This window comes from Carya illinoinensis, chromosome 16 (genome assembly GCF_018687715.1).
Source record: "Carya illinoinensis cultivar Pawnee chromosome 16, C.illinoinensisPawnee_v1, whole genome shotgun sequence".
NCBI lineage: Eukaryota > Viridiplantae > Streptophyta > Magnoliopsida > Fagales > Juglandaceae > Carya > Carya illinoinensis.
In genome coordinates, this window is record NC_056767.1 from 25998523 (window position 1) to 26024608 (window position 26086).

Consider the following 26086-nt stretch of genomic DNA (forward strand, 5'->3'; position numbering starts at 1 on the left):
GGTACGTAGCACTTTTACTGCTAGAGTTCCATTTTTGCAAATAATGAGATATTTGCAATCGTTTTTAGATTTTCTCGCAAATACCAAATTTTCCCTACGTAAAATTAATTCATTGCGAATAAGCGTATAATTGCAACGAAAGTGTTGTTGCAAAATAATGAATACTTGCAACGGTTTTTCATTTCATGATCACCTTAATAAGCGTATAATTGCAATGAAAAACCGTTGCAAGTACTCATTTTCATCCATGAGCATAGTGAGGGATGGCTTGTGCTGACGAAGAATGGTTCCGTGTTTGACGAAGAATGGTTCCGTGTTTGAGGGACTCGCAGAGCCGAGATGCTAGGAGGAAGATGAGGGTACCCCGGCCTTCCAATATTCTTGCAGCAAGCCCACATCTTGGGGTTCGACTTGAGCGACTGTAGATCCAGCTTGTGCAAGTCCTCATCTAGGAACTCCAGCCAATTGTTCCTTAATTGCTCGAGGCCTTCCCAGTAGCCGAAGGACCAAGCCGTGTCCCAGATGGCACTGCAGTTCTGAATACGAGCCCTAATCTCTACTGTTGTGGCCAACACTCTCCAAGTGGGACTTCAACCCTGTGATGGAAAGGTCCTATGACAAAAGGGTCTCGTTCTTTTCGAACACCTCCCACTTCAGTCTTTGGACCTCCCCCTCGGCCTGCTCAAGCCTCCCCCTCAAGGCCTAAGCCTCTCCCAGGCTCTCGAAACTCGAAGACAACAGTCGCGAATGCTGCCTCCGAGCCCTGGCATGATCCCAACGGAGTTGCCTCAATATGGCTTGGTCTCGAGCCCATTCGATCTCTTGGATGGCCAGCTTCTGCATGGCAGCATCACGCTCTCCTGCTAATTCCCTATTATGGTTGGCTAGTTGAGACACGCTATCCATGGCGGTGTCTAACTCCTGCCTCAGGTTTGCCCTCTGGCGATCTCATCTAGTAGCCTCCTCCTCTAACTGTTCGATGCGCTGACGCATCTTGTCGATCTCCTGGAGCCACTCCCCCCGATTAGTCTCAAACTCTTCATTTTTCCACCCCATCTGCTAGAGCTTGAAGCGTTCGAGGTGAACCAGGGAGGCCAGTTGGCGATTGACCTCAGACAGCTCGTCGATCTCCTCACCGACCATAGCAGCAAGTTAGGGGGTGTGATGAAGTGTTAGAAATGCATAATTAAGTTGTTTTAGTGAGTGATTTATTACACCAAATAAGGGTTAAACACTTAATTATGCATCAAATTTTAACACTTAATGACAAAATTTATTGATGCTAATATTTTGCACATCAAAGTCTCATATTTGCCCTTGAAATAATTAAACTATAATATCATTTTATTTAAATATTGTAGGGCATTTATGGAAGGAAAGAAAGAGTGGGGACCTATGAGGAAATAGAGGAATTGATTATGGTTTTGGTGGAAACCAATCTAATGGCAACCAATAGCACTTCAATTCTGGACGTGCAGCAGGTTAGGAGAGCAAAAAAAAATCACACAGAGCAAGACCTAAAAGCATAGGAAACTGCGTGGAAAGCAGCCGCTCTCCAAGTTTTCAGCTTTATTTTTCTTTTCTTCGTTTTCGAGTTTTACGGGTTTAGAGGGGCATCTTTCATTTACTTTATTTTTTGGTTTTCGGCATTTTGTGGATTTTTCTTTTCGTTCCAGACCTGAGCGGCGTGAAAGGCTTTTCTTTTTTTTCTTTACATTTTGGTAGGTTCAGACGGAGAACAAAGGGGCGAAGTCTCTCTCTTTCTCTCGGATTTCATTTTATTTTTTTGGATTTTTCCCAATTGCTTTTCGTTCTTAGCTCTATCGGTTTGGACTCTTATTTTCTTAGTTTTATTTTACTTGGGTCAGTGGGTTCTCTTCTTTATTGTAGTTTTTCTGGGTTTATGAGGTGGTGGAGTTGGCGTAGTGCTGTTTTTTTCGGCATTGGATTATTTTTCCTGCAGTTTTTCTTTCGGATGTTTTTGGCACTTATTTTCATGAAATCATTTTGATTAGCATTCGGCCTGTTTTATTTATTCTTCTGCATTCATTTTTATACAACAATTTGAAATGTTAGGTTTCATCATTTTTTAGCATTTTACTAATTTAGAGATGATAGGCTAAATTTTGGACTTGGGATTCAATGAGTAACCTATGACTGTTTTGAGGTGGATCTTCTTCAATGTTCTGTGATTTGAGGTGGATCTTCTTCAATGTTATATGATTTCAATAATTAACTTGTTGGATGATATTTCAGTTTACATCTAGAAAGGATTGAAGTTCTTTGTTCTTGGTTTAGATTAGTTGTAAACGTAAAGGCACAATTAATACTTGAACAAGTAACAAGACTTTGATGGCTTTCTTTCACTATTTTACAATTGTTATATAATCTGTCAAGTGGTTTTATTAGGCTAAGAATTGTGGTTCATTGCTATATTATCCGACCATGACTTCTAAAAATGGGAGCATGGTTGAGAAAAGATGAAAATAGAAGTGAATCCATCGCCAAATCAGTGGGTGAAAATTGCATCCCAAGTGTTTGTTTTATTGTTTCTTACAAGTTTAATTCATTTGCTACACACTTTCTCTAAACCTTTTAGTTTTTGTGATATCCCGTTTTACGTGTGTTTTTATTGAATGAGTATTTTAATTTAATTAAAATATTAGTCCCTTTATTTTGAATTATCATATTTTAATTGAATTTATTTAGTTGTGAAATTTATTTTGTAGAGCTTTCTTAATATTAATTATTTTTTTGAGTTTAAATTGCAATTTAATTTATTTTAGTTTGTTTTTGGATTTAAAATTATGTTGTTAGTATTTACTAGTTATTTATTATATTTTAGCTAGATATGGTGTTTAAATTATTTTATTCGATTTATAGCCTTTAAATTTGTTTTCGTCGGATCAGTTTTTGGACTCCAGAGGTGAGGACTGGACTTCATTTCTTTTCCCCATCTTTTCTTTTCTCCTTTCTCTTTCCTTTCTCTTTTTCTTTCTTTTTTCTTCTCTTTTCCCCCGATTCCCTCTCTCTCTCTCGTGTGAAGCCTTTTCTCCCCTTTACCCTCGTTTCCGTCGTCCACCCAGAACCGCCGTTCACCGGCGTCGTGACCTGCACCAGCCACCCAAATTTCTTCCCCTCCAACTGGTGATCATCTCCACCAAATTTCACCTCCATCTGAGCCACCGTTAACCACCACGAGCTCCTCCAAGCCGCACGGTTTTTGGGCCATTCCGTCGCTGTCGTTCCACCTCTAGCCACCACCTCTTCACAACTTCATCACCAACTTGTTGCCATCCTAAACCACTCATTTCCTGCTCTGATCCATCGCCGAAGCAGCTCCCACGACCTCACTTTTCGTTTTGTGATTTTTGGCCTTCTACCACCTTCTACTACCCACGGCCAACCCTCACTTCCACTAGTTTCATAAACAACTCTAAGCCATTCTCCATCAATCCCAAGCCTTTGTTTATCCCCATTCAAAAGTGGGTATTTTACAACCCACGGCCACAATACTTTTGTACTGTTACGTTGTTTTTCTTCTGCCTTTTGCAGCTTGTTGATCCTCCGAAAATAATTATATAGCGCTGTAAGTATTTTTCAAGCTTTCTTTTAGATTAAAATATATTTTTTCTTTAACAATAAATTGTGACTGGTTGATTATTCCGGACTGAGTCCGAGGAGTCGGGGGTCGGATGGATTTGAGTATGGAGTTAATTATGTTTGGTTGATGATGAGATTTGTTGGATATTTTGTGTCTTGATGTTTGCATTGCATAGTGCATGCATGTTCATGTTTAAAAAGGAAAACTGGATTTTCGTGTAATGGCATGCATGTACATGTGTTGGAACTTGAAAACTGGGCTTTCAAGCGAGAAATGATTTTTGAAATATGTGAACGATTGGATTGACTGGTTTGAGTCAAAGGCACATGTAGGGATGGTGGTGAGCAGGAATGGTGGTAGAGTCCCGCCTGTGATTTCCGCCTACAGTGCACGCGGCGTAGGGATGATGGTAAACAGAGACGGTGGTAGAGTCCCGCCTGCGATTCTGCCTACGGTGCACGCGTAGGGATGGTGGTGAGCAGGGATGGTGGTAGAGTCCCGCCTGTGATTCCCGCCTACAGTGTTCTGATAGTTTGGTTAATGGGCCATTTTCTGGAAAAATGACGAGATTGGATTTTCGGGCCATTATCTGGGATAATGGCGAGTAATGTTTTAAAAGAAATGTTTTGGGTCAAAAATGGGATTTTGGCGTGCATGGAAAATGTGGATTTTTGGGATATATGTATATGGTATCATGTTCATGCATTTGGTTATTGCATAAATGTATTTTTATCTTGAGGTTTGTTTGGATTATTACTTACCTACGGTACCGTCTTGGGTACCGTAGACTTTGTTGCAGATGAGGAGGAAGAGGCTGAGCCTGAGGAGGATGCTCCGCCAAAGTACTAAGTTTGGAGTTGTTTTGTTTTCGGAAATTATTTCACTTGCTTTTATGTTATGTAATTTGGATTTGAAACAATGTTAAACTTGTAATATTTTATTACGCTTGTTTTAAGCAAGTTTGTATTTAAACAAAATTATGGTACTTAGTTGAAGACTTTTATTATCTGTTGTGTGGTTTTATTGTACACATGTTGCATATACACACACTTGGCACTTGACGATGGGATGTGTGACCCGTGTTGTCATAATCTTGACGCCTCGATTTCCACGTGTCCGTACGTGGGAGTTGGGGGCGTCACAGTTTTGGTCATTTTAGAATCATAGATTTACCTTTATTTTCAGTTTAATTCGAGCTTGAAATTCCAAAACAGCCACTAATCATACTCTTAATTCAGTCCACACTTCCTTAGTAAATAGCCCCCTTTTTAGTTCAAGACTTTCTTCTTTTCAAAATTTCTTGTCACCATAAATGTCAATATTTTATCTTGTGATTATAAAAGGTTTGCTTAATTCTCATTGTCCCTGTGAATTCGATCATGAGATTTACCCTTGTATTACTTTGATAGCTTCTACGCTTGGAAGACAAAATTATAAGCTGATCAGTCGGCAACCCATAGAACGTTGGCAGCACCAAAAAAAAAAAGACCTAAGAATCCAACTTGCAGTAAGGAAGGATAGGCTATATTATACCTGAGCAAAGGCGGGTCGCAGCTTCCCGGCTACGCACTCGGTGGCAGCTGCACAAGCCCTCTCAAGCTCCGATTCTGGGCTCTGCTCTGCCCCGGTCTCAACTCTGGGAGGCGAACTAGTAGGACCTAGGGGCCAGGGGTGGCCTGAACGCGACGTCCCTATTTCTCCGTTGCTATGGCTCTTCCAAGACCATTCAAGCGGCCCTACTGTGGAGCCAAGTGGGCAATCCCCCATGGAAATCACGACGAGCTTCCAACCCCGATTCCTCGAGACGATTGTCATTGCTCAGCTCAACGACTGAGGGGGACAAGATTGGGGACTCCTCATCGCGGTGAGACTCAGACATAAAAGAAGAACTGGGGGACCACCTTGACGCACCCTCCTCCCTTCCCTCAGAGGACCGCTCCCTATCGTCATCTAACTCCCCGTGTCCTTCCCTCTCTCTCTCTTCTTCTCCTCCTCCTCCTCCTTCTCTTTCTCTCTCTTCTTTTTCTTCTTCCCCTTCACTCTCTTCTTCGTCTCCTTCTCCCCCTTCTTCCTCCTCTTCTTCTTCCTCCTCCTCCTCTTCCTCTTCTTTTTCTATTTCTTCCTCTTCCTCCTCTTCCTCCTCTTCCTCTTCTTCTTCTTCTTCTTCTTTTTCTTCTTCCCCCCATCTTGTCACTACTACTGCCCCCAAGCTTTCATGGATGAGCTCCTCCCTCAAGGTGTCCTCGAAAGACTCAAACTTTCCCTCCTTGCCTGAGACATATGAGGGAAAACGTTCAAAAGATTCAAGAAAGGCGGCCTCGGAGACCGAGTCATCCTCTTCTTCAAGGATGGGAAGCAACAGCTCGGCGAGGGCCGAGCAGGGGCTCGTAGAAGCGGAAGATCCGGGAGCAGGCCGAGGAGCCAATGACGAAGATACATCAACCGCGTCGCTCGGTCAGGCAGGATACGATGTCGTCCTCCCCCAGGTGGGGGGAGGAGGAACCCTGACAGGAGAGGGCTTGACCAGTTCCCCGTCGCAATGAAAATGTTCCTGGGAACCAACACTACTCGAGGACCCAGGAAAGGAGTCAGCAAGCTTTCAACCGTCTGGCCTCTTACTGGGTGGGTTCGATCGTCCTCTTTTGTCCACGAGGGGAAGATCCCCGAATGCTACGGGGTGAGCCGCTCGGCGATTGGTAATACTCCAGCACGTAGGGGTTGGAAAGGGCAATGTCGATATTCGACTCGTACTCATGCTTCCGAGCCCAGTTCATCACCTTCTTAACATGAGTCTCCTCCTCAAGAGTCGGCCAAATCTCCATGCTTTGTGCAGAGGGGAGGAGCCCGTAGTTGACTTGAATGGAAAACCCCCCTCCCCCCTGAGCTTGCTCTTCTTCGGGAAACTCCTAACCCAAACCGGAGACAAAGAAGAACCTCTTCGTGTGGTTCTTGACGCTTGAGTGACGGGACTCTAGTGTTGTGATCCTTCGACCCATGACCCTAGCCTAGAACCTGCACAAGGTGCCCAAATGACGATTGATCTAGTATATTGACAGAAACTCCTGAGTTGTTTTGGTCGGGATACACCTCCCTGGCCCAAGAGAGGGACTTCCTGGCAATCACATAGCTGGACATCCGCAGTCTCTAGCCATTGGGTTGAGCTAGGCAAGAGCCAACCCCAGGTAGTGGAGGACCTCCCAGACAGAGCGGCAGAATGGGAGGTAAACTCCACAAGTGAACATCCCAGGTTAGAGGATGACCCAAGACGCTAGTCCCTAAGAGGACACAGCATGTTCCAACGGTTGAGGAATCTCCATAACAACTGACCGAGGAATGCTAAACCTCATTCAGAGAGATTGAAGATCCCTACTGGTGACCACGGAGATCCAGCATCGACCGTCATAAAAAGGACCAGGGATGTCGGTGGAGGACTGTGAAACCATGAGGACAAAAGGAGAGAGATGTGAGACTCCCAAGGGGAAGGAAGAAGTTTTGGGAGACTAAGGGAAAGAAGCGCTCGAAGAGAGGAAGTTGCAGAAATGCAGAGGAGGAAGGCAAACCCAGGGTTTTAAATAGCCAGAACGACGGGGCAGGGTGCGGGAAACAAAGTGGAACCGACGTGGCTGACGTCAATGAAGAGACGTGCTAATCCCCAACCGTCATGAGTAACGGAGAAGTGATAGGTGTGTGTACGACATGGCCCAGTAAGGTCTTGAGGAGACCAGCGGACATGCAGCCCAGCAGTCCTGTCAGGTATAGGATGGGCAGGAAATGAGGAGACGCATGTCCAGCAGGGGACAAGTGGCAAGGAGGCTAGACCAACGATTTACTGGTGCTCAAAAGAACAAGAAGCCCATGGGGCATGACCCCTGGGTTGACCAAAGCAATTGAAGAATCAGAAAGGTCGTCTCGTTTAGAAATCCCACCACGTGGCCACGCTAAGATTTTGCAGGGTAATGTGGGAGGAACAAACCCTTGGGCCTGGCTACCCAGCCTAGGACCTTCCAGTGACCCAGAACCGTGTTGGACAAGGAGGCCCCTGGGGGATGGGCCTTGGTCGGGCTGAAGCCCATCATGAACCTTGCCCTCCTCGAAGTCGTATCTAGATTGGGGCCGCGACCAGGTTACTCAGATTCAAGAAAGGAGGTCAGGCCAATCCAAGCGTAGGTAGCCTGAGGTACATTACATTTATGACCAGTCCAGTCGTGGACAGCCTAAGGTACGTCGCACTTATTACATGACAGAATATACCCGCATGCGACAACAGTATGACAAGACATCACCAGATCAGGAATGAGATAGGGTTTAGGCTAGGTATAAATGCCCCAACCCCTTCGTGAAAAGGATTTTTTTTTCTTTAGAGATACTCTTTACACACACCTAAACCCTCAACTAATTTAAGCATTGGAGGACTCACGAGCTCCGTCCGAGTCCATCATTTGTCTATCTTATAGGTCCTGAGAGTGCGCCCATGTTACTGCCCAAGCCTCGAAACACGTCCTCAATAGAAATAATTACTAATATTGCTAATATTAATATGTCCAGTACAAAGGTATGTCAGAGATCCACTTGTACGAAAGTTTGACAGTTGCATTCCTTAATTAATTTCATCGAAGCAACTAAATATAATTCAACAATAAGAAGTAATTGGTGAAGGCTAATCTAATACACACCAACCAAATCATAACTTTCATTCTTTAAGCAAGAGATCAGTCTTTATTAGTATTATGAAAACATAAAACACAACTTAAAATCCATTCAGGATCCAAGATGACAACCCATTTTGTTTTATCTTTTAGACTCAAATGGAATGGTCATGTAAACAGAGTGATGCAATAGGAGTAATGACTGCAGTTATTGATACTAGGAAGCAGATATGCAAAGTCTTACCAGAACCAGTCTCAGCAATACCAATTAAATTCCACACCATTTGACTCCACACCATTGAATAAAAGTTGCTTTAAGATTTATGTTGGCATGGTGCATATCTGAATATAAAAGAAATAAGATTCAAGTAACAGGGCTATTGAAAAATTCTCCAAAAGTAGGTCTGATTTGAAAAAAATATTAGAGAATTAAAAGAAGTAGCGTAATGTGGGATTAAGAATTTCTATCAAAGGTTCCAAAAGATAATATGGACATTTTTACAAACCAACCTCAGTTCATTTCTTTTTATACAAATCTAGCATAGGAATCCCACTTACCTGACTCTCGTAGTTTATTGTCAAATTCTTGAGTCCAACCTATGTTAGTCTCGCCACCTAATATATAAAATAAATACTAAGTATTAATAACCAACAATACAAACCCAATCTAAAATAATTAAAAAAAAAATCCCTAGCTATATTCAGCTAATTAATGTAACTCAAACAGCTACGTACTTGTTAAACCGGACAGCCCTCACATCAACCCCAAATACCCTTTTATAATTTTTCAAAGAAACCCAAAATTCCTCTAACTCTAAAAAATATCAAAACTTTCTATATTCATCAATATCCACATAATTTTTCCAAACAATTACTCCATTAAATCCTAAGACCATATTAAAATCATGATATCTACATTTGCCTGAAAACGTGTGCAGCCCAAAGTCCAAACACAAAAATCTATTAAGTCCTACTTAACGTAAGGACCTCGTGAACAAGAACGTCATTCTTCAAACTCTTAAACCCAAAAATAAAACTAAATATGTCTTAATAACAAGCTTAACAAAAATAAATTTAGTAATAGATGTAATGAGCCCAAACAAGACCCAAGTCCATTGTAAAAAATACAAAAGTTACACTTAAAGTGGCCTAACTTAAAACAAAAGCCCAAGAATACTACTACCGAAACCACTAGAATTTGCCATACGGAAAAAATAAAATAAAATATTACTGCAAAGTTTACGGGGCATCATTGGAATTTAATTATGTAAAACAAATCCACTCAAAAAAAATATATGGTTCGTTGGTTTGCACTGAAACATGAATAAACAAACACCAAGTTTAAAGATAAACTAAGAGAGATCTAGAATATTTTGGTGAAATGTAAAAAAAATAGAGCGGAAGAGAGAGAGAAAGAGAGAATGATGCTTACCTTGGGTTCAAATCGATAACTCAGAAATGAAATCCTATCTAAAACATAGCACCAATTTCACAAGAAATCTGCAAGTGGTGAGAAAGAGTGGGTCGGCTGTGAGGCTAGAAAGAGAAAAAAAATAAGATGGAGAGGGAGATGATGCTTACTCAAGTTCTCTCTTTGGCTACAAAGTCAGAAAATCTTGCAAACCGCAACACCAAAAACTACCAGAAAAATCAAAAGGCATGAGGCAGGGAGAGAGAGTGAGTATGCAAGAGTCCTGAAAGTGAGGAGAGAAAAATCTTTTGCAAATTTGAAAAGATAAAAACTGTATGTTTTTTAGGGAGGAAAAATATGTCCTAGTGGAGTAGTTTTCGAAAGTGAAAACCGTAAAGAATGAGAGAGATAACCGACTGGAAAGAAAAATCAAGAAAAATGAAGGTGAAGAATACTTACTAGTAACGACGGCGTTTCATGATCTCTATGGCTAAGCTATACAATAGTTTGGATCTCAATCTTGGGCTTTACATCCTCCCCCCTTATAAAAATTTCGTTCTCAGAATTTACTACAAGTTATCAAAGTTTCCATAAAAAAGTCGTGGGTGTTTATCTCACATCTCTTCCTCAAGTTGCCAAGAAACTTCATTTGTAGCGTGATTATTCCACAACACCTTTACCAAAGGAATGATTCGAGCCAGTAATACATGTGCTTTGTTTTCTAAGATCCGCACTGGTTCTTTAGCATAAGTCATATCTTTCTAAATCTACAGTGGCTTATAATTAATAATGTGGGTGGGGTTGGAGACGTACTTCCTCCACATGGAAAACATTATGCACCCCCTAAAGTGAAGGTGGGAGTACTACTTTGTAAGCCACCGGTCCAACCCGATCAAGAATCTCAAAGGGCTCGATGTATATGGGGCTCAACTTGCCCTTCTTCACAAACCTCATAACTCTTTTCGTTGGTACTATCCTAAAAAACACTTTGTTTCCGACCTCAAACTCTAACTCATGTTGGCGATTATCAACATAACTCTTTTGCTGGCTCTTAGCTGCTTTCATTCTAGCCAGAATGATATCTATCTTCTTTATGGGATTAAGAATTTCTATCAAAGGTTCCAGAAGATAAGAAACTATGAGATCATTGACTTGAGTTATGGCTTGGCATCAGTGCCATATATCCTCAAGCAAGAATATTGATATGGAGACAGAAATATTGAAAGTGCCAACAATCTTGATCCTTAGAAGCTTTCTTGACTCGCTCCTTTATTTCATTAATATCATATTTCTAGATGTTCATTATGTAAACTACATATACGGTGTGCAAGAGTTAGTGAGCTTATTGAAGAAGATTTAAGGGTATGGAAGGAAGATGTAGTACAGGAGCATGTCAGTAATGAGGACGCTACATTGATATGTAGTTTAACCATCAGCTGGGGGGGGGGGGGGGGGGGGGGGAACATAAGTTAATTTGGAATTGCAGTGAGATTGGGAAGTTCTCAGTTGGAAGTGCTTATTACTTGGCTAAAGAGAGGAAAAAAAAGCAAATGAGAGAGTACTCTAAAATATGGTGCAACAATCCTAGTGAAGGAAGTGTTTTTGGTCTAAGATTGCTATAATATAATTTGTCCTTATAAAAGGCTACAAAGTAATGGATCTCCATACTAAGAAAGTCTTCATTTCCAGAAATGTTATATTTCATGAAAACATTCTTCCTTTTACAGCTGTACCACCTGATCGTCAAAATCACCCCTTTCTATTCCCTCCATCAAAAAATCCATACAATTATGATATTTTCCATGGTAATCCAGTTGCTAATCAACCTATATTATCAACTTCACATATTGATGATGACCATAATGATGACCATCAATTCTCCTATACCTCAGAACAATCAGATTTCCAATAATCCTCAACAACTTAGAAAATCCACTCAACTTAGACAAGCACCTCATTTCCTGCAGGACTATTATTGTAGTCAAGTTTCTTCAAATGCAGCTCCTTCAACTTCTTCTGCTAATGGTTCTAGACAAGGTAATTTCTACTCCATTTCTCCTTCCCTTTCTATAAATAGACTTTCATCATCTCATAAAGTCTTCCTTGCTTCTATCACAACTTCATTAGAACCCAAAACATATAAACAAGCTGCTCAATTTCCAAAATGGCAAAAGGCTATGAAAAATGAACTTAATGTTTTAGAGTTAAACAAAACATGGGAGCTTGTTACTTTACCTAAACATAAACAGACCATTGGTTGTAAATGGGTGTTTAGAATCAAATACAAAGCTAATGGAACAATAGAGAGACATAAAGCAAAATTAGTAGCAAAAGTTTACACTCAACAAGAAGGCTTAGATTTTTTTGATACCTTCTCACCTGTTACTAAGATTACTTCTATTAGACTTCTACTTGCTGTTGTTGCAATTAAGAATTGGCATATTCATCAATTAGATGTGAACAATGCATTTTTACATGGTGAACTACATGAAGAGGTTTACATGGATTTGCCTCCTGGTCTGCCAAATCAAAACAACAAAGTTTGAAGACTTTTAAAAAGTCTCTATGGTCTTAAACAAGCCTCTAGACAGTGATTTGAAAAACTGTCTAACTCTCTCATCAGCTATGGTTTCTCTCAAGGTAGCTCTGATTGTTCATTGTTAATCAAAAAGTCAACAACATCCTTTATGGCATTGATAGTATATGTCAATGATGTATTATTAGCCAGTGATAGTTTATAAGATATTGAACCATTGAAGAAGTTTCTAGATGATCAATTTACAATTAAAGACTTGGGGCCAACGAAATATTTTCTTGGACTAAAGGTAGCAAGATCTCACATTGGGATCTCTCTTTGCCAATTACAAAAATATACACTGGACATACTACAAGATACTGGCCTCATTGGTTCCAAACCTGCAGCATTTCCTATGGAATCTAATCTTAAACTGACTATTGATAATTCAGAACCATATGAAGATCCATCAGCTTATAGAAAACTGGTTGGCAGATTGTTATACTTAACAATTACCAGACCAGACCTTGCCTATTCTGTCCAAGTTTTGAGCCAATTTCTGGCAAAACCGACAGTCAATCACCACAAAGCAGCAATGAGGGTACTTAGATACTTAAAAGGCCACACTTGGACAGGGTTTATTCTTCCCTTTATCCTCAGAACTTTAGTTAAAAGCCTTCTCAAATAGTGACTGGGCAGGCTACATCGATACTAGGAAAAGCATAACAGGTTTTCCAGTGTTAGAAATTTTTTGATCTCATGGAAGGCTAAAAAGTAGGCCACCATTAGTCGATCCTCTAATGAAGCATAGTACAGGGCTCTTGCAACTACAACTTGCGAAATACAATGGTTAATCTATGCACTACAAGACTTGCAGATTGATCACTCTCAACCAACACTCTTGTATACAAACAGTAAATCTGCTATGTGCATTGCCACAAACTCAGTACAACATGAGAGAACCAAGCACATACAAATTTATTGCCATTTAGTTTGAGAAAAGTTGCAGGAAAAGCTCATCAAGTTGTTTTATATTCCCTCTCAGCTACAGTTGGCAAATATACTCACAAAGCCACTTGGATCATTGCCTTTTCACCATACTCTTCGCAAGATGAACGGGGGGGGGGGGGGGGTGGTGTTGGAGTATTGCATCACATATAAATAATATGGAATTAAAGTCCAAAGTAGAAAATGCTAAAATAGGCAATACAATGTAGTTAGTTAATTTTGTTACTTTACATTTTCAATATAAATATGATGTAATAGCAGACACAGATTATTACTTCTTTTCATCTTTACTCTTCAATACAATTCAGAATTCCTTTCTTTTCCTCTTTTTTCAAGTTCTTTCTTCATTTGATCGAGTTCTTGTCAAATGGGTCTTTATTGAAGAAGTTTCTTACCTTCTTCTCCTTGAAACCATTCATGAAAAGTTAAAAGCTAATGCACAAGAGGATGCTGGTAATTTTCAAGGCCATTCTTATGATCTTGTCTCTGCCTTTCAGTGTTCTGGAGAATTTGTTAGTGGATCCATAACTGATGAGCAGAGGAAGATTGTTGTTCGTAATTCATGCCCTGGAGCAGGGGCTTGTGGTGGGATGTATATGGCCAACACCATGGTTTCTGCTATTGAAGCAATGTGAATGTGTCTGCCTTATAGCTCTTCAACACCTGTTGAATATCCATTGAAGTTGGATGAGTGCCGTTTAGCAGGAAGGTATCTTTTGGAATTACTAAAGATGGACTTGAAACCATGAGATCTTATCACTCCAAAGTTCCTACGTAATGCGATGGTTATTGTCATTGCAATAGGTGGCTCTACACATGCTGTATTACACTTGATTTCTATTGCAAGGTCTGTTGGTTTGAAACTAACTCTTGATGGTTTTCAAAAGGTCCGCGATGAGGTTCCACATTTATCTTGCCCACTTGCATTATTTTCATATCACAATCCAATTCTCAAGCATGGTATCAAACAAGCGAGTCGATTTGATGCTTTTATTGCAGTAATCTCTATTTCCTTGAGTTTTTCATGGTTAGTGGGGTGTGTTTCGGGCAGGGGCTTGCTTGTCTGTCGGTGGATCCCATGGATGAATTTTGGGTATAGAAGAGTAATGGGGTGTTTATTTGATGCGAAAGAGTTGTTTGAGAAAATGTCTCGAATATATGTGGGGTCTTGGAATGTTATGATTTCAGGGTACGTACAAGGAGGGAACCAAGGTAAGGACTTGTCATTTTTTTTTTTTTAAATGCTGGGAAGTAGTAAAACAAGAGTGGGATACCCAGGTTCTAGGTGAAGCTTCTTACAACGTTAGTAGGGTTGTTTTTGGATGGTATGGGATAAAATTACTTAAGCTTTGGAAATATCATTTGATAGAAGAAGATGGCTTGTGGCCCTTTGATAGAGGAAGGGGAAAAGAAATTGTGGGGAATCATAGGGTGAACAAAACTTTGGATAATGTATTTCACTATTTTTATGTTGATTTTGATCTTAGAGGGGATGGTGGAGTACATGTTAAACTTGTAGGTGATAAATATATTATGAACCCAACAATGAAGGGGATGGAAGAATTTGGGTTGGACTTGTTGCTAGCTGGTACAAACAATGCAATATGGGTGATAGAGCGTTACTGTAATTTCCTGCAAGAGGAAAAGTTGCTGCGAGCTAGGAATGGGGCAAGATGCAGTACGAATAAATTGCAAGGATGATGGGTACGTTTGCAAAGCCTTTGAAATTTTTGATCAAAACGGAAGTGGATATATACAAAGTGAGGAGATACGAGATGCCTTGGCTGATGAAATTGAGACAAGTACTGAAGAAGTCATTTATGCCATTATGCGTGATGTGGACACAAGCAAGGACTTGTCATTTTTTTCAGATATGAATAGCTGTGAACAAATTACAAGAGAGTGGTAGGCCCAATCTAAAGATGGGCAACTTGCAACGCTGGAGCTCATGCTTCTTATGGTGCTTCTTCTTTCAAGGAGGCTATAAAGATGAATGTGGAAATGTATCATAATATAAAGATTATCCTTGTTTTTTACCCCGGTGGATGGACATTTGAAAGCATTTGGCTCGTAGAAGTAGGGACTACATCAAATGGAGTAAGACAAGGCAAGGCAATTCTTGTGCAGTAAGACAAGGCAAGGCAAGGTCTTGTGCTGCTGGAGTGGAAAATTTAGCTGGAACTAGTATGGAAGCTGTTCTTTACTCTAAACCTTGAGGACAAGGTTCTTTAAGGGGAGGAGATTGTCATGAACCTAAGATGAAACATTGCCGTCTGAAGTTGAGGCTTAAGAAACGGCATCGTGAAGCTTGAAGAGAAACGTTGTCGTTGAAGCTTGGGAGAATAAAATAGTTATGTGGGTTTCTCAAGTCTAAGCTGTGCATTTAGTTGAAGTGTGCGTTTTGGGTCCCTTAGTCTTTCATTTAGTACTATTGCTTTTATTGATCATTTTACAGTTATTTCCTTTTCTGTTATGGCATATGCTGTCACTACTGTATGGGTATAAGGGAGAGCCGAGAGAAGGGAAGAGGTATCTGGCAAATTGTCAATAGTTTGGATTTGTAAGGAGGTTGGGTTCCCTCGAAGAATCCCTTATCAATATACTTGTGACTCTCTTTCTCATTTTCACAAATACCTTCCATACATTCCTTATTTTCATCGCAGCAGCCATCTTTTACAACTCCATCCATTTCCTTAGTTACATCACAGCAATTCCTAACAGGATCATTACAGAATATGCTATACAAGCTATACAAATAAATAGCACGATCAGTGCTCCTGTAATGACGCTAGAAATAATGTCCTGAGATCACATAACTATCAATGTAATCCCATAGTTGGAGGCTGATTATGTGATTGCTTTTATCCTGTTATTGGTCTTTTGGCATCTTGATGTGAAACCATTTTAAACTTTGCCATTGAAAATAGTTAATATTTTTTTGGTGTATTACTATAAACAGAAAAATATGTATTATATAAAAATTAAAAATAATTATTAATCTTGACCCCACGGATGGCGTTCTTAAAGACTATGATGCTGCATGATCAGCTGTAAAACATACCTCTAATTCATATTCATTTTCTTGATCAGTTCATTCCCAAGAATGCTGTGCTGGCATAATCCCTTTACCAGTCCTGGGCAAAGGAGATCTGATAAATGTAACCAGTTAATCATAAGACTAAAATTAATCAATTCCCCTTTTTAAAAATAAATAAACCAGAAAAAAGGGAAATTGACTGTGATGTGATGACTATACGTGCATATATGCTCCCACTTTTGTGCAAAACTATCCAGACTTGATAAATACCAGCAACCGGATCTCTTCAATAACCACATTCGATGGAGATCATGACATTCAATGATATGAATTGAATCTAACGCAAGGGACATGAGATATCTTCCACCACTCTTCTCCACCTTTCTTACAGTGCTTTTCTAATAGAGGACATTGATATATATAAAGTTGCAACAGTGAGGCCGGCAGGGGTTTCTTTGGAAAGGACAAGAGCCTTTCGCACCTACTAATATAAAGTTTCGAGAGTGAGGGAGGTAGGCCATTCTTTTGAAAGGAAGTCAACTTTCCGCACTCAAAGATAATAAGTTCATTAAGAGATGTGAGGTTTTGAAGGCCCTCAGAAGATAGGCTTCGCAGATTCGTAAAGTGTGATATGGTGAGACTTGACAGAGATTTAGGCAACTTCATCTGATCTGAAAAGGACACCAGATGTGGACATCCACTAATTTCAAGTTTATTAAGAGAGGTAAGTTTGTTCAACCCCCATTCCAACAAGGCATCAATGATTTTGAGATGAGATATAGAAAGTAATTTTAGGTTGGTGGGAAAACCTTCTTCCGGAAAGGATACATCGTCTGGACAATGGTGTAGTGTCAAACTTTGAAGAGAGGTATGGTTGTGTATACCTTTGGGTAGGGCCAGCATTTTCTTACAGTCAGATACATGAAGCGCTCTCAGGTTGGCAGGGAGCCACTCTTCGCCCAAGGAGAAACTAAGACTCGGACAATCCGTAATATCAATTTCACGAAGAGTGCTGAGAGTGTGTACGTCTCTGGGTAAGTATTCAAGGTTTTCACAACATACGATGACAATGCATTCAAGACACGAGTAATGATGTAACCTGTCCGCCACTGACTTTAGCTTTTTACACTTCAACAAATCGACGTGTTTGAGTGATGCAGGTAATTCTCCGCTGCTTGTCAAGGATTCGAGAGATGGACATCGCTGAATTTTCAAGTACTGAAGATGAGATGTGGTGTTGCTGCTACTACTGGTATCAGCAATATCTTCCAGCAAATACTGCAGGTCCTCGCATTCACTTACCTCTATCCGCTCTAGAGTTGGAGGTAGCTGGCGTCTTGCAATATGCTTTAGCAAATCACATTTTACAATTCGAATCAACTTAAGACGAGTGTTGTTGTACATCAATGTCTCTGGCAAGGATTTCAGGGCTATGCAATTCTTGATCTCGATTTGTGTGGGCGGGCATGGCATATCCTGTTCGAGCCGTTCTTCTTTTCTCCCAACGACCAAAGAAACAAGTTTGGGACAACTCTCAATGCACAATAGATCAAGAAATGGGAGATCCGGCAGTGATTCGCAATCATCTGACCACAAATGTGTCGACTCCTCACACGTAGAAATAGTTAAATCTTTTGCATTTGTCATCCATTGCTTATCAAACCCTACAATTTGAGATGTGAACATTGAGATTTTAGAAAGAGACCGGATTTCTAATGAGCTGAAGCCAACCGTACTTCTATGCAGAACTCCATTTGATCTGGCAACTTCTATTTCACAGTCATCCGGAATTTTTGGAACTGAGATCCGTAACTGCCCACAACCATATATCTTAACTTTTTTCAGTGAAGGGAGTTGGTTTGGTATATTTCCGTATATCTTGGGACGTCTAAGGGAAAGCTCACGTAATTTTGGGAGTTCTTCGCAGGGACTCCAGTTCGCCCACTTCATCATGTCATGGAAGTGAAGAGTCTCCAAGGACCCAAACGGTTGAGAGATATCATTCCCACAAAACTCAGGACCAACATTCTCCACATTAGCCATGCCTCCGATGGAAAGGAATTTGAGAAATGCTAGTTGCCCAATTGCCGCCAACGATTTACAATTTTCACAATTTTCAATCTTCAAGAGCTCCATATTAAGAAATGATGGACGTCTTAACCAAGTCGGAAAATCTATACCCCCATAGCATCTAATAGTGAGTTCTTTCAAGCTCTCGTGAGGCTCTAGGTTTTCAAGTACCTCTAACTCACTTGCTCTATCTTTCGACTCATCAATATCTTCACTCCACTCCAACGAAAGCCTTGTAATTTCGGACTTGTTGCTTAAAGTAGCGTCCTCTGCTTCCTTGGGTCTAGTCACGTTCTCCAATCGTGAAATGCAGAGTGTCTCTCGAAGATGTGGCAAAGACCCTAACTCTTTTATCCCAGAGCAAGTATTGTCTTTACCAACAACCATATTAGATAGTGATCGGAGACACGTTAGTTTACCTATTTGCGTAGGCATTCCTTCCAGTTGAATCGCTCCTTGAATATTGAGGTGGCGAAGGTTGACAAGGTTCCCAAATGTTGAAGGTAATTTATTTAAATGAAAACAATTCTCTAACAACAAAGTTTGTAAGTTGTAGAGAGTAGTTATTGATTCTGGCATGCTTCTTATCAAAGTTTCAGAAAGATCAAGATGCCGTAGATGCTTTAAATTACCGATTGAATAGGATAGCTCGGTTATGCGGTACCCCCTCAAGCAGAAAACCCTTAGGTATCGTAATCTTGTAATCAATTGAAGAGGAACATGAGGCGCCAAATAAGACTCGCCTAGAGATGGCAACTTGAGAGGTAAGAAGGTACGTAAACATCTAAGTTTAGAAAAGACCTCAAACTTTTCACTTCCATCGTATTTTCCTGCCAAATTAGACGAGTGACGGGTCTTTTCAAAAATACTCCCTTGTTGTCTACCTTTAACTCTGTCCAGCTTCATTCTATAACATGTATCTCCTGCAACCATTTTAGCCAACTTCTTGATGAGCCCATGCATTAGAAATCTTGATTTATGCTGGCGCGATTGTTGGAAAAATGATCTCGACAACAGATTACGAAAATACATCTTACCCAAATCTTCCATTTCAATTTTCTGTTTTCCTGGTTGAATCAAACCTTCTGCCATCCATAATAGAACCATCTGCTTCTCGTCAAATTCATAACCCTTTGGGAATATAGAACAATACGCAAAGCACCTCTTTAAATGTGAATGTAGGTGGTAATAGCTCAACATAAGAGCCGGAACAATTTCCTTTTTCTCATTCAATATATCCCACATCTTACTGTTTGAAACTATTTTCCAGTAATCATTGTTAACACGCAAGAGGCTTCCAACTGTTTCTACCGCTAGAGGCAGGCCTTCACACTTTCTAACAATTTCCTCGGCATCATATTTAAGATGCCGATGTGCACTAAAATCTCTTGTATCCAATGCATGTTTGGCCAATATAGACATACAATCTTTATCTGGCAATAGTCCCAACCTGCAAGCTGGTGGAACTCCAACCGTTGACATCAGTGACATGACATCTTGATGGCGAGTTGTGACGATAATGCTGCTCCCCGAAGCCCCTGCGTCGAAAGGAGCACATAGGCTAGTCCACTTACGGTAGTTCTCATTCCGAACATCATCCAGAACGATTAGAAACCTCTTCTCATTTAGCAGTTTCTTTAGTTCGACTTGCAACTGATTTAAATCCATGGAGGAGTAATAGTTAATTTCAGGTGTCATAGAGTGTAATATTGCTCTTGTAATCGTCGCAACATCAAAATCTCCATCATAAGCAGAAACGCAAACCCATACTTTCGGATTAAAAGAGCGCTGCACATCTTGATTATTGTATACAAACTTGGCGAGAGTTGTCTTTCCTATACCCGCCATACCAAATATAGGAATTACATTTACTTTAAAAGCAGCATCACTACGTGTTTCACTGTGCATGCGCAATAATTGTAGGATAAAATCTCTTTCCCCATCCCGACCATGCATTTGATCTCTGTCTGTCACCATAGAACTTGAGGGGTTATTGATCTGTTTATCTATTATGTTTGGACTCCGGCCATCAGAATTTTTATTCAAGTTCAGTTTATCTTTTCTTGTCATAAGTTCATCAAATCGAGTTGTGAGTTCTGTGATCCTTTCTCTCATCCTAATCTTCATCTTAAAAGCACTTGGAGTCCAGCCAGTTAACAAAGCAGGGATGCGATTCCGTACCTTACTAGTGCTAGCCTGACTTTCACCAACTAACTTGTGCTGCAAAGCTTTGGTGCCGAGCTCATCCAGAATATCTTCCACATCGTAGAACAAGTCTTTGAGATCATCAAGCCATGCTTTCACATCCCGTTCAGTGTGTTGCTTCTCATTCGCATCTTCAAGCAACATCTCAATTGTTGAAAGCTCGTCCAACCGTCTCTGAAGTCTCCTTCGGTAAACGAAGTTCAGAAACTGGGGAGAGGATAACCTCTCGAGCAGTACTTGAATGGATGCAGCAAGAAACATCTCTCCTACTAGTACCATTGTTCTCTTCAGAAAAAGGAATCAATGATCAAGAAATTAAATATGCAAAGATTAGCCAAACACTGAGAATAAAGGAGAAGTAACTGGCCGTTTCTTCTGGCAAAAGGCTTAACAAGTAGTCACAAAGTTGTTATTGGCTATTGCAACGATCCCAAATCGTTTGGAGGAACAAGGGACGTACGTACTTTAGAGCACTTGCTGGCTGCAACCCTCTCGAGTGCGCGCATGCTCACTTGACTCCACGATTAGGTGGCCGTTCTCTTTACAAATTGTGCGGTCTCTTTTAATTTGTTGTCACGATCACCTTTATCCCGTAATTCTTTATCTTTTAATCCTTATCTTATTGCCTCTACATTTCAATCAGATTGGGTGGAGTCCATTACAATTTGCAGCTTGATCAATCAACTCATCATGACGGAATCTAAAACTGGCTAATCTATATCTCTTCTCTTGATTAACTTTAATTTGCTATTTGTTAACAATATTAAACAAAGAAAATAAAAATCTCTTCTCTTTTATTTTTATTATTTTTTAAATTCAACAGAGAAAAAGAAAAATGAAATGCGTGTACGGCGAACTGTATAAGCCACAAAAGCAAAAATTCATGGTACGTAGCACTTTTACTGCTAGAGTTCCTACTCGTACACTACAAGAGGTTGGTTTTTTTTTTTTTTTTTTTTTTTTTTTTTTTTTTTTTTAATCTTTGAAGAATAAAGTCACTTTATTGCAATAAAGACCGGATACAATGAGGGACTTCCTCCAACAATGCTCTCCTAGTAAGGGTGGCAATATGTTAATTCAATACGAATACGATACGATAATAACGGGTTAGAGTTTAGTCTTAATAGGTTCGGATCAAAACGGATTAACTCGTTAAGACACGATTACTTAATGGGTTGATAATGGATTAACCCGTTATGACACATTATAACCCGTTATGACACGATAAGAAAGTTAAAATTACAATTATACCCTTATACTTAAAAGTAAAATTGTTAGAATTTCAATTTCATATTTTTATTGTTGGATTGTAATTTTAAACTTGTAGTTAGTTTTATAATTTTTATAAATATTGTGATTTTAAAATTTATATAAAATTATATTAAATTTAATCAGGTCAAATTGATTAATTTCACGTCTATTCAACCCATTTACATAAATAGTTTGAAATGTGTCGTATTGTATCGTGTTAACCTAGTTCATAATATTAACTAATGAGTCAAAATGGATTGACACGATATAATCCGTTATGTTAATAGATCGTATTAGGATTTGAGATTTTGATACGATAAACTTAACAGGTCGGGTTAAGGTTGAGCTATATAATATAATATACATATTTTAACATGATACAAATATGATTCGTTAATACGATTTGACACCTTACCTCGTAATGCATACTGTGCAAGACAATGCGCAGCACTATTAAACTTCCTAGACACAATAGGAAACAGACTATTGCTGAAACTGTTGCAGCATCGATTTAATATCAGACAGAATCATGCCAGCTAGAGCCCACTTGTCTGCTGCCTTTTAATATCATTGACTACTTTTTTAGCATCACCCGTCAATATAAGTTTCATATTCTGTTGAAAAGAAATATTTTAAATAATAATAAATAAAATATTATTATAATATAATTTTTTTAATATTAATATTATTTTAAAATTTTAAAAAATTAATTAAAAATTTAAAAAAATGATATAAAATATTTTAGATTTTGTTAAACAATAGGAGCCTAACTCTTGCAATCCCTGCTGTTTAACGAGAATAACAGCTTTTAGTGCAGCACAAGCCTCAGCTAGATATGCATCAGGAAACAAGTCACGTTGAGATCTAACAGCGGCTATCACTTTTCCATTCCAATCTCTAACAATTAACTTGATCAATTGATGTGTCCCAGTTGGCTTTAAACAATTGAGGAGGGGGAGCACTCCACTGGTTTTCACTCTGCATTTCTACCACTCTTGTAATGCCCGTATCCGGATGGGTTACGGAATTACTACATGTCACTTATAAATTTATCTCCCAACAAATTTGAAATTTTCAAAGATTTCAAAAACAATAAATAATATCATATTTTTTAAATAAATGCATAATAATATCCATATAGTCATTACTATGAAACAACATAAATAAGGGATTTACAATTTGCCATTAGTCTCAATAAAATAATTAATAAATCATTAAGTCTTACTAAACCCAAATACAATAATATATCTAAGGGACAACAGTATCCTAAGGTACCCAATACCCTATCCTCAGTTTAGCTTTGCTCATAATTTCTATTCCAGATTCTCAGTTGAATCATCTACATCATCTGAAAAATATTTAGAGATAAGAAGGTAAGTTATCAATAACTCAGTAAACAAAGCACATATACTAGTGTGTACGACATGAGCCATTTCACAAAGTTTCATATGCAATAAACAGAAACATTTCATCTTCATATGCAGATCTCAAAACATATTATTAAAAAAACAGAGCGACATTTCAATCTCTTCATATTCAAAAAACCAACTATTTATATTTTAAAATATTTTGGCATAACATAATTGAACATTCTCATAATATCATATCATATCGCATCGTATCATATCATATACCATATTTAACTCCCGTAGTAGGGTTGTGCAATTTCTGGTGGTAAAACCAGGTAGTATTATACTATGAAACTTTCTATTTTTCAATCTCGGAGGCCTGAGTGTGCACACAAGAAAGAATACATAAAAAGACCAATTTACTTCCAAAGTGGGTGCACTTCATGTCATATCAAATCACGAGTCAAACACATTCATATCATTTTCAATATATCAATAACAAATCCAAAACATTTCATATCATATGAACAAAAATCAAATATCATATTCAGTCTTTTTCACATTTCAAAACATGTCAAATATTGCTCATGTCTACACTTTTCATGTCAAAAAACATTTTCTCTTTTATATAAATTTCATGAGCGAATGCAAAACACATAACTAAGGTTATTTTCATATTTTCTTTTCAAAATATAATATGCACATTTTTACAAACGAATCTCAGTTCATTTTTTTTTTATGCAAATCTAGTATAGGAATTCCGCTTACCCGACTCTCGTAGTTTACTATCAAATTCTTGAGTCCAACCTATGTTAGTCTTGCCACCTAATACATAAAATATATACTAAGTCTTAATAACTTGCAATACAAACCCAATTTAAAATAATTAAAAAAATAATCCCTAACTATATTCAGCAAATTAACGCAACTCAAACAACTACTTATTAAACTAGACAGCCCTCACATCGACCCCAAATACCCTTTTATAATTTTTCACAGAAACCTAAAATTCCTCTGAGTCTAAAAAAATATCATCACTTTCTATATTCATCAATATCCACATAATTTTTCCAAACAATTAGTCCAAAGACCATATTAAAATCTGATATCTACATTTGCCTGAAAACGTGTGCAGCCCAAAGTCCAAACACAAAAATCTACGAAGTCCTACTTAACATAACGACCTCGTGAGCAAGATCGTCATTCTTCAAACTCTTAAACCCAAAAATAAAACTAAATCTATCATAATAACAAGCCCAACAAAAATAAATGGAGTAATAGATGTAATGAGCCCAAACAAGACCCAAGTCCATTGTAAAAAATACATAAGTTACACTTAACGGTGGCCTAACTTAAAACAAAAGCCCAAGAAAATATATGGGTTCGTTGGTTTGCACCGAAACTTGAATAAACAAACATCGAGTTTAAAGATAAACTGAGAGAGATCTATAATATTTTAGGGAAATGTAAAAAAAAAAATAAAGCGGAAGAGAGAGAGAAAGAGAGAATGATGCTTACCTTGGGTTCAAATCGATAACTCAGAAATGAAATCCTATCTAAAACACACCACCAATTTCACAAGAAATCTGCAAGTGGTGAGAAAGAGTGGGTCGGTTGTAATGCTAGAAAGAGGAAAAAAAATAAGATGGAGAGGGAGATGATGCTTACTCAAGTTCTCTCTTTGGCAACAAAGTCAGAAAATCTTGCAAACCGCAACACCAAAAACTACCAGAAAAATCAAAAGGTGTGAGAGAGGGAGAGAGAGTGAGTCTGCAAGAGTCCTGAGAGTGAGGAGAGAAAAATCATTTGCAAAGTGAAAAGATAAAAACTATATGTTTTTTAGGGAGGAAAAATATGTCCTGGTGGAGCAATTTTTGGAAAGTGAAAACTGTAAAGAATGAGGAAGATAACCGACTGGAAAGAAAAATCAAGAAAAATGAAGGTGAAGAATACTTACCAGTAACGACATCGTTTTGTGGTCTCTATGGCTGGGCTATACTCTAGTCTGCGCCTCAATCCTGGGCTTTACATCCTCCCCCTTATAAAAATTCCATCATCGAAATTTACTACAAGTTATCAAAGTTCCTATAAGAGAGTCGTGGGTGTTTATCTCACATCTCTTCCTCAAGTTCTCAAGAAACTTCATTTGTAGCGTGATTATTCCACAACACTTTTACCAAAGGAATGGTTCGAGCCTATAACACATGTGCTTTCTTTTCTAAGATCCGCACTGGTTCTTTAGCGTAAGTCATATCTTTCTGAATCTGCAGTGGCTTATAATCAATAATGTGGGTGGGGTCGGAGACGTACTTCCTCCACATGGAAACATGGAAAACATTACGCACCCCCTAAAGTGAAGGTGGGAGTGCTACTTTATAAGCCACTGGTCCAACCCGATCAAGAATCTCAAAGGGCTCGATATATCTAGGACTCAACTTGCCTCTCATCCCAAACCTCATAACTCCTTTCCTTGGTGCTATCCTTAAAAATACTTTGTTTCGAGCCTCAAACTCTAACTCACGTCGGCGATTATCAGCATAACTCTTTTGTTGGCTCTAAGTTGCTTTCATTCTAGCCCGAATGATATCTATCTTCTCTGTGGTCTTCTGGATGATTTCTAGCCTCAAAATCTTTGTTTCACCCACTTCATCCCAAAACAACGAAGGTCGACACCTTCTGCCATACAATGCCTCGTAAGGTGCCATTCCAATACTAGCATGGAAGCTATTATTATAAGCAAATTCAACTAATGGTAAATGTCACAGCCAAGTTCCCTTGAAATCCATCACGCATGCCCTCAACATGTCTTCTAAGATCTAAATAGTCCTTTCTGATTGTCCATCTGTCAAAGGGTGAAAAGTACTATAGAAGTTCAACTTAGTACCCATTGCCTCTTGTACGCTTCGCCAAAACTTGGAAGTGAAACGGGGGTCCCTATTCGACACAATGGATACCGATACCCCATGCAACCTCACTATGTCCTACACATA

General features: G+C 39.0%; 1 protein-coding gene across 1 annotated transcript; it reads right to left on the minus strand.

Annotated features, from left to right (window-relative positions):
- Positions 1-13329: 13329 nt before the first annotated feature.
- Positions 13330-20974, minus strand: LOC122299938 (putative disease resistance RPP13-like protein 1). The gene is made up of 2 exons (XM_043110424.1): positions 16246-20974; positions 13330-13847 (listed from the first exon to the last, which is right to left on the minus strand). Exon 1 carries the CDS (start codon positions 20773-20775, stop codon positions 16540-16542), a length of 4236 nt encoding a protein of 1411 aa, XP_042966358.1. The 5' UTR covers positions 20776-20974; the 3' UTR covers positions 13330-13847; positions 16246-16539.
- Positions 20975-26086: the final 5112 nt, after the last annotated feature.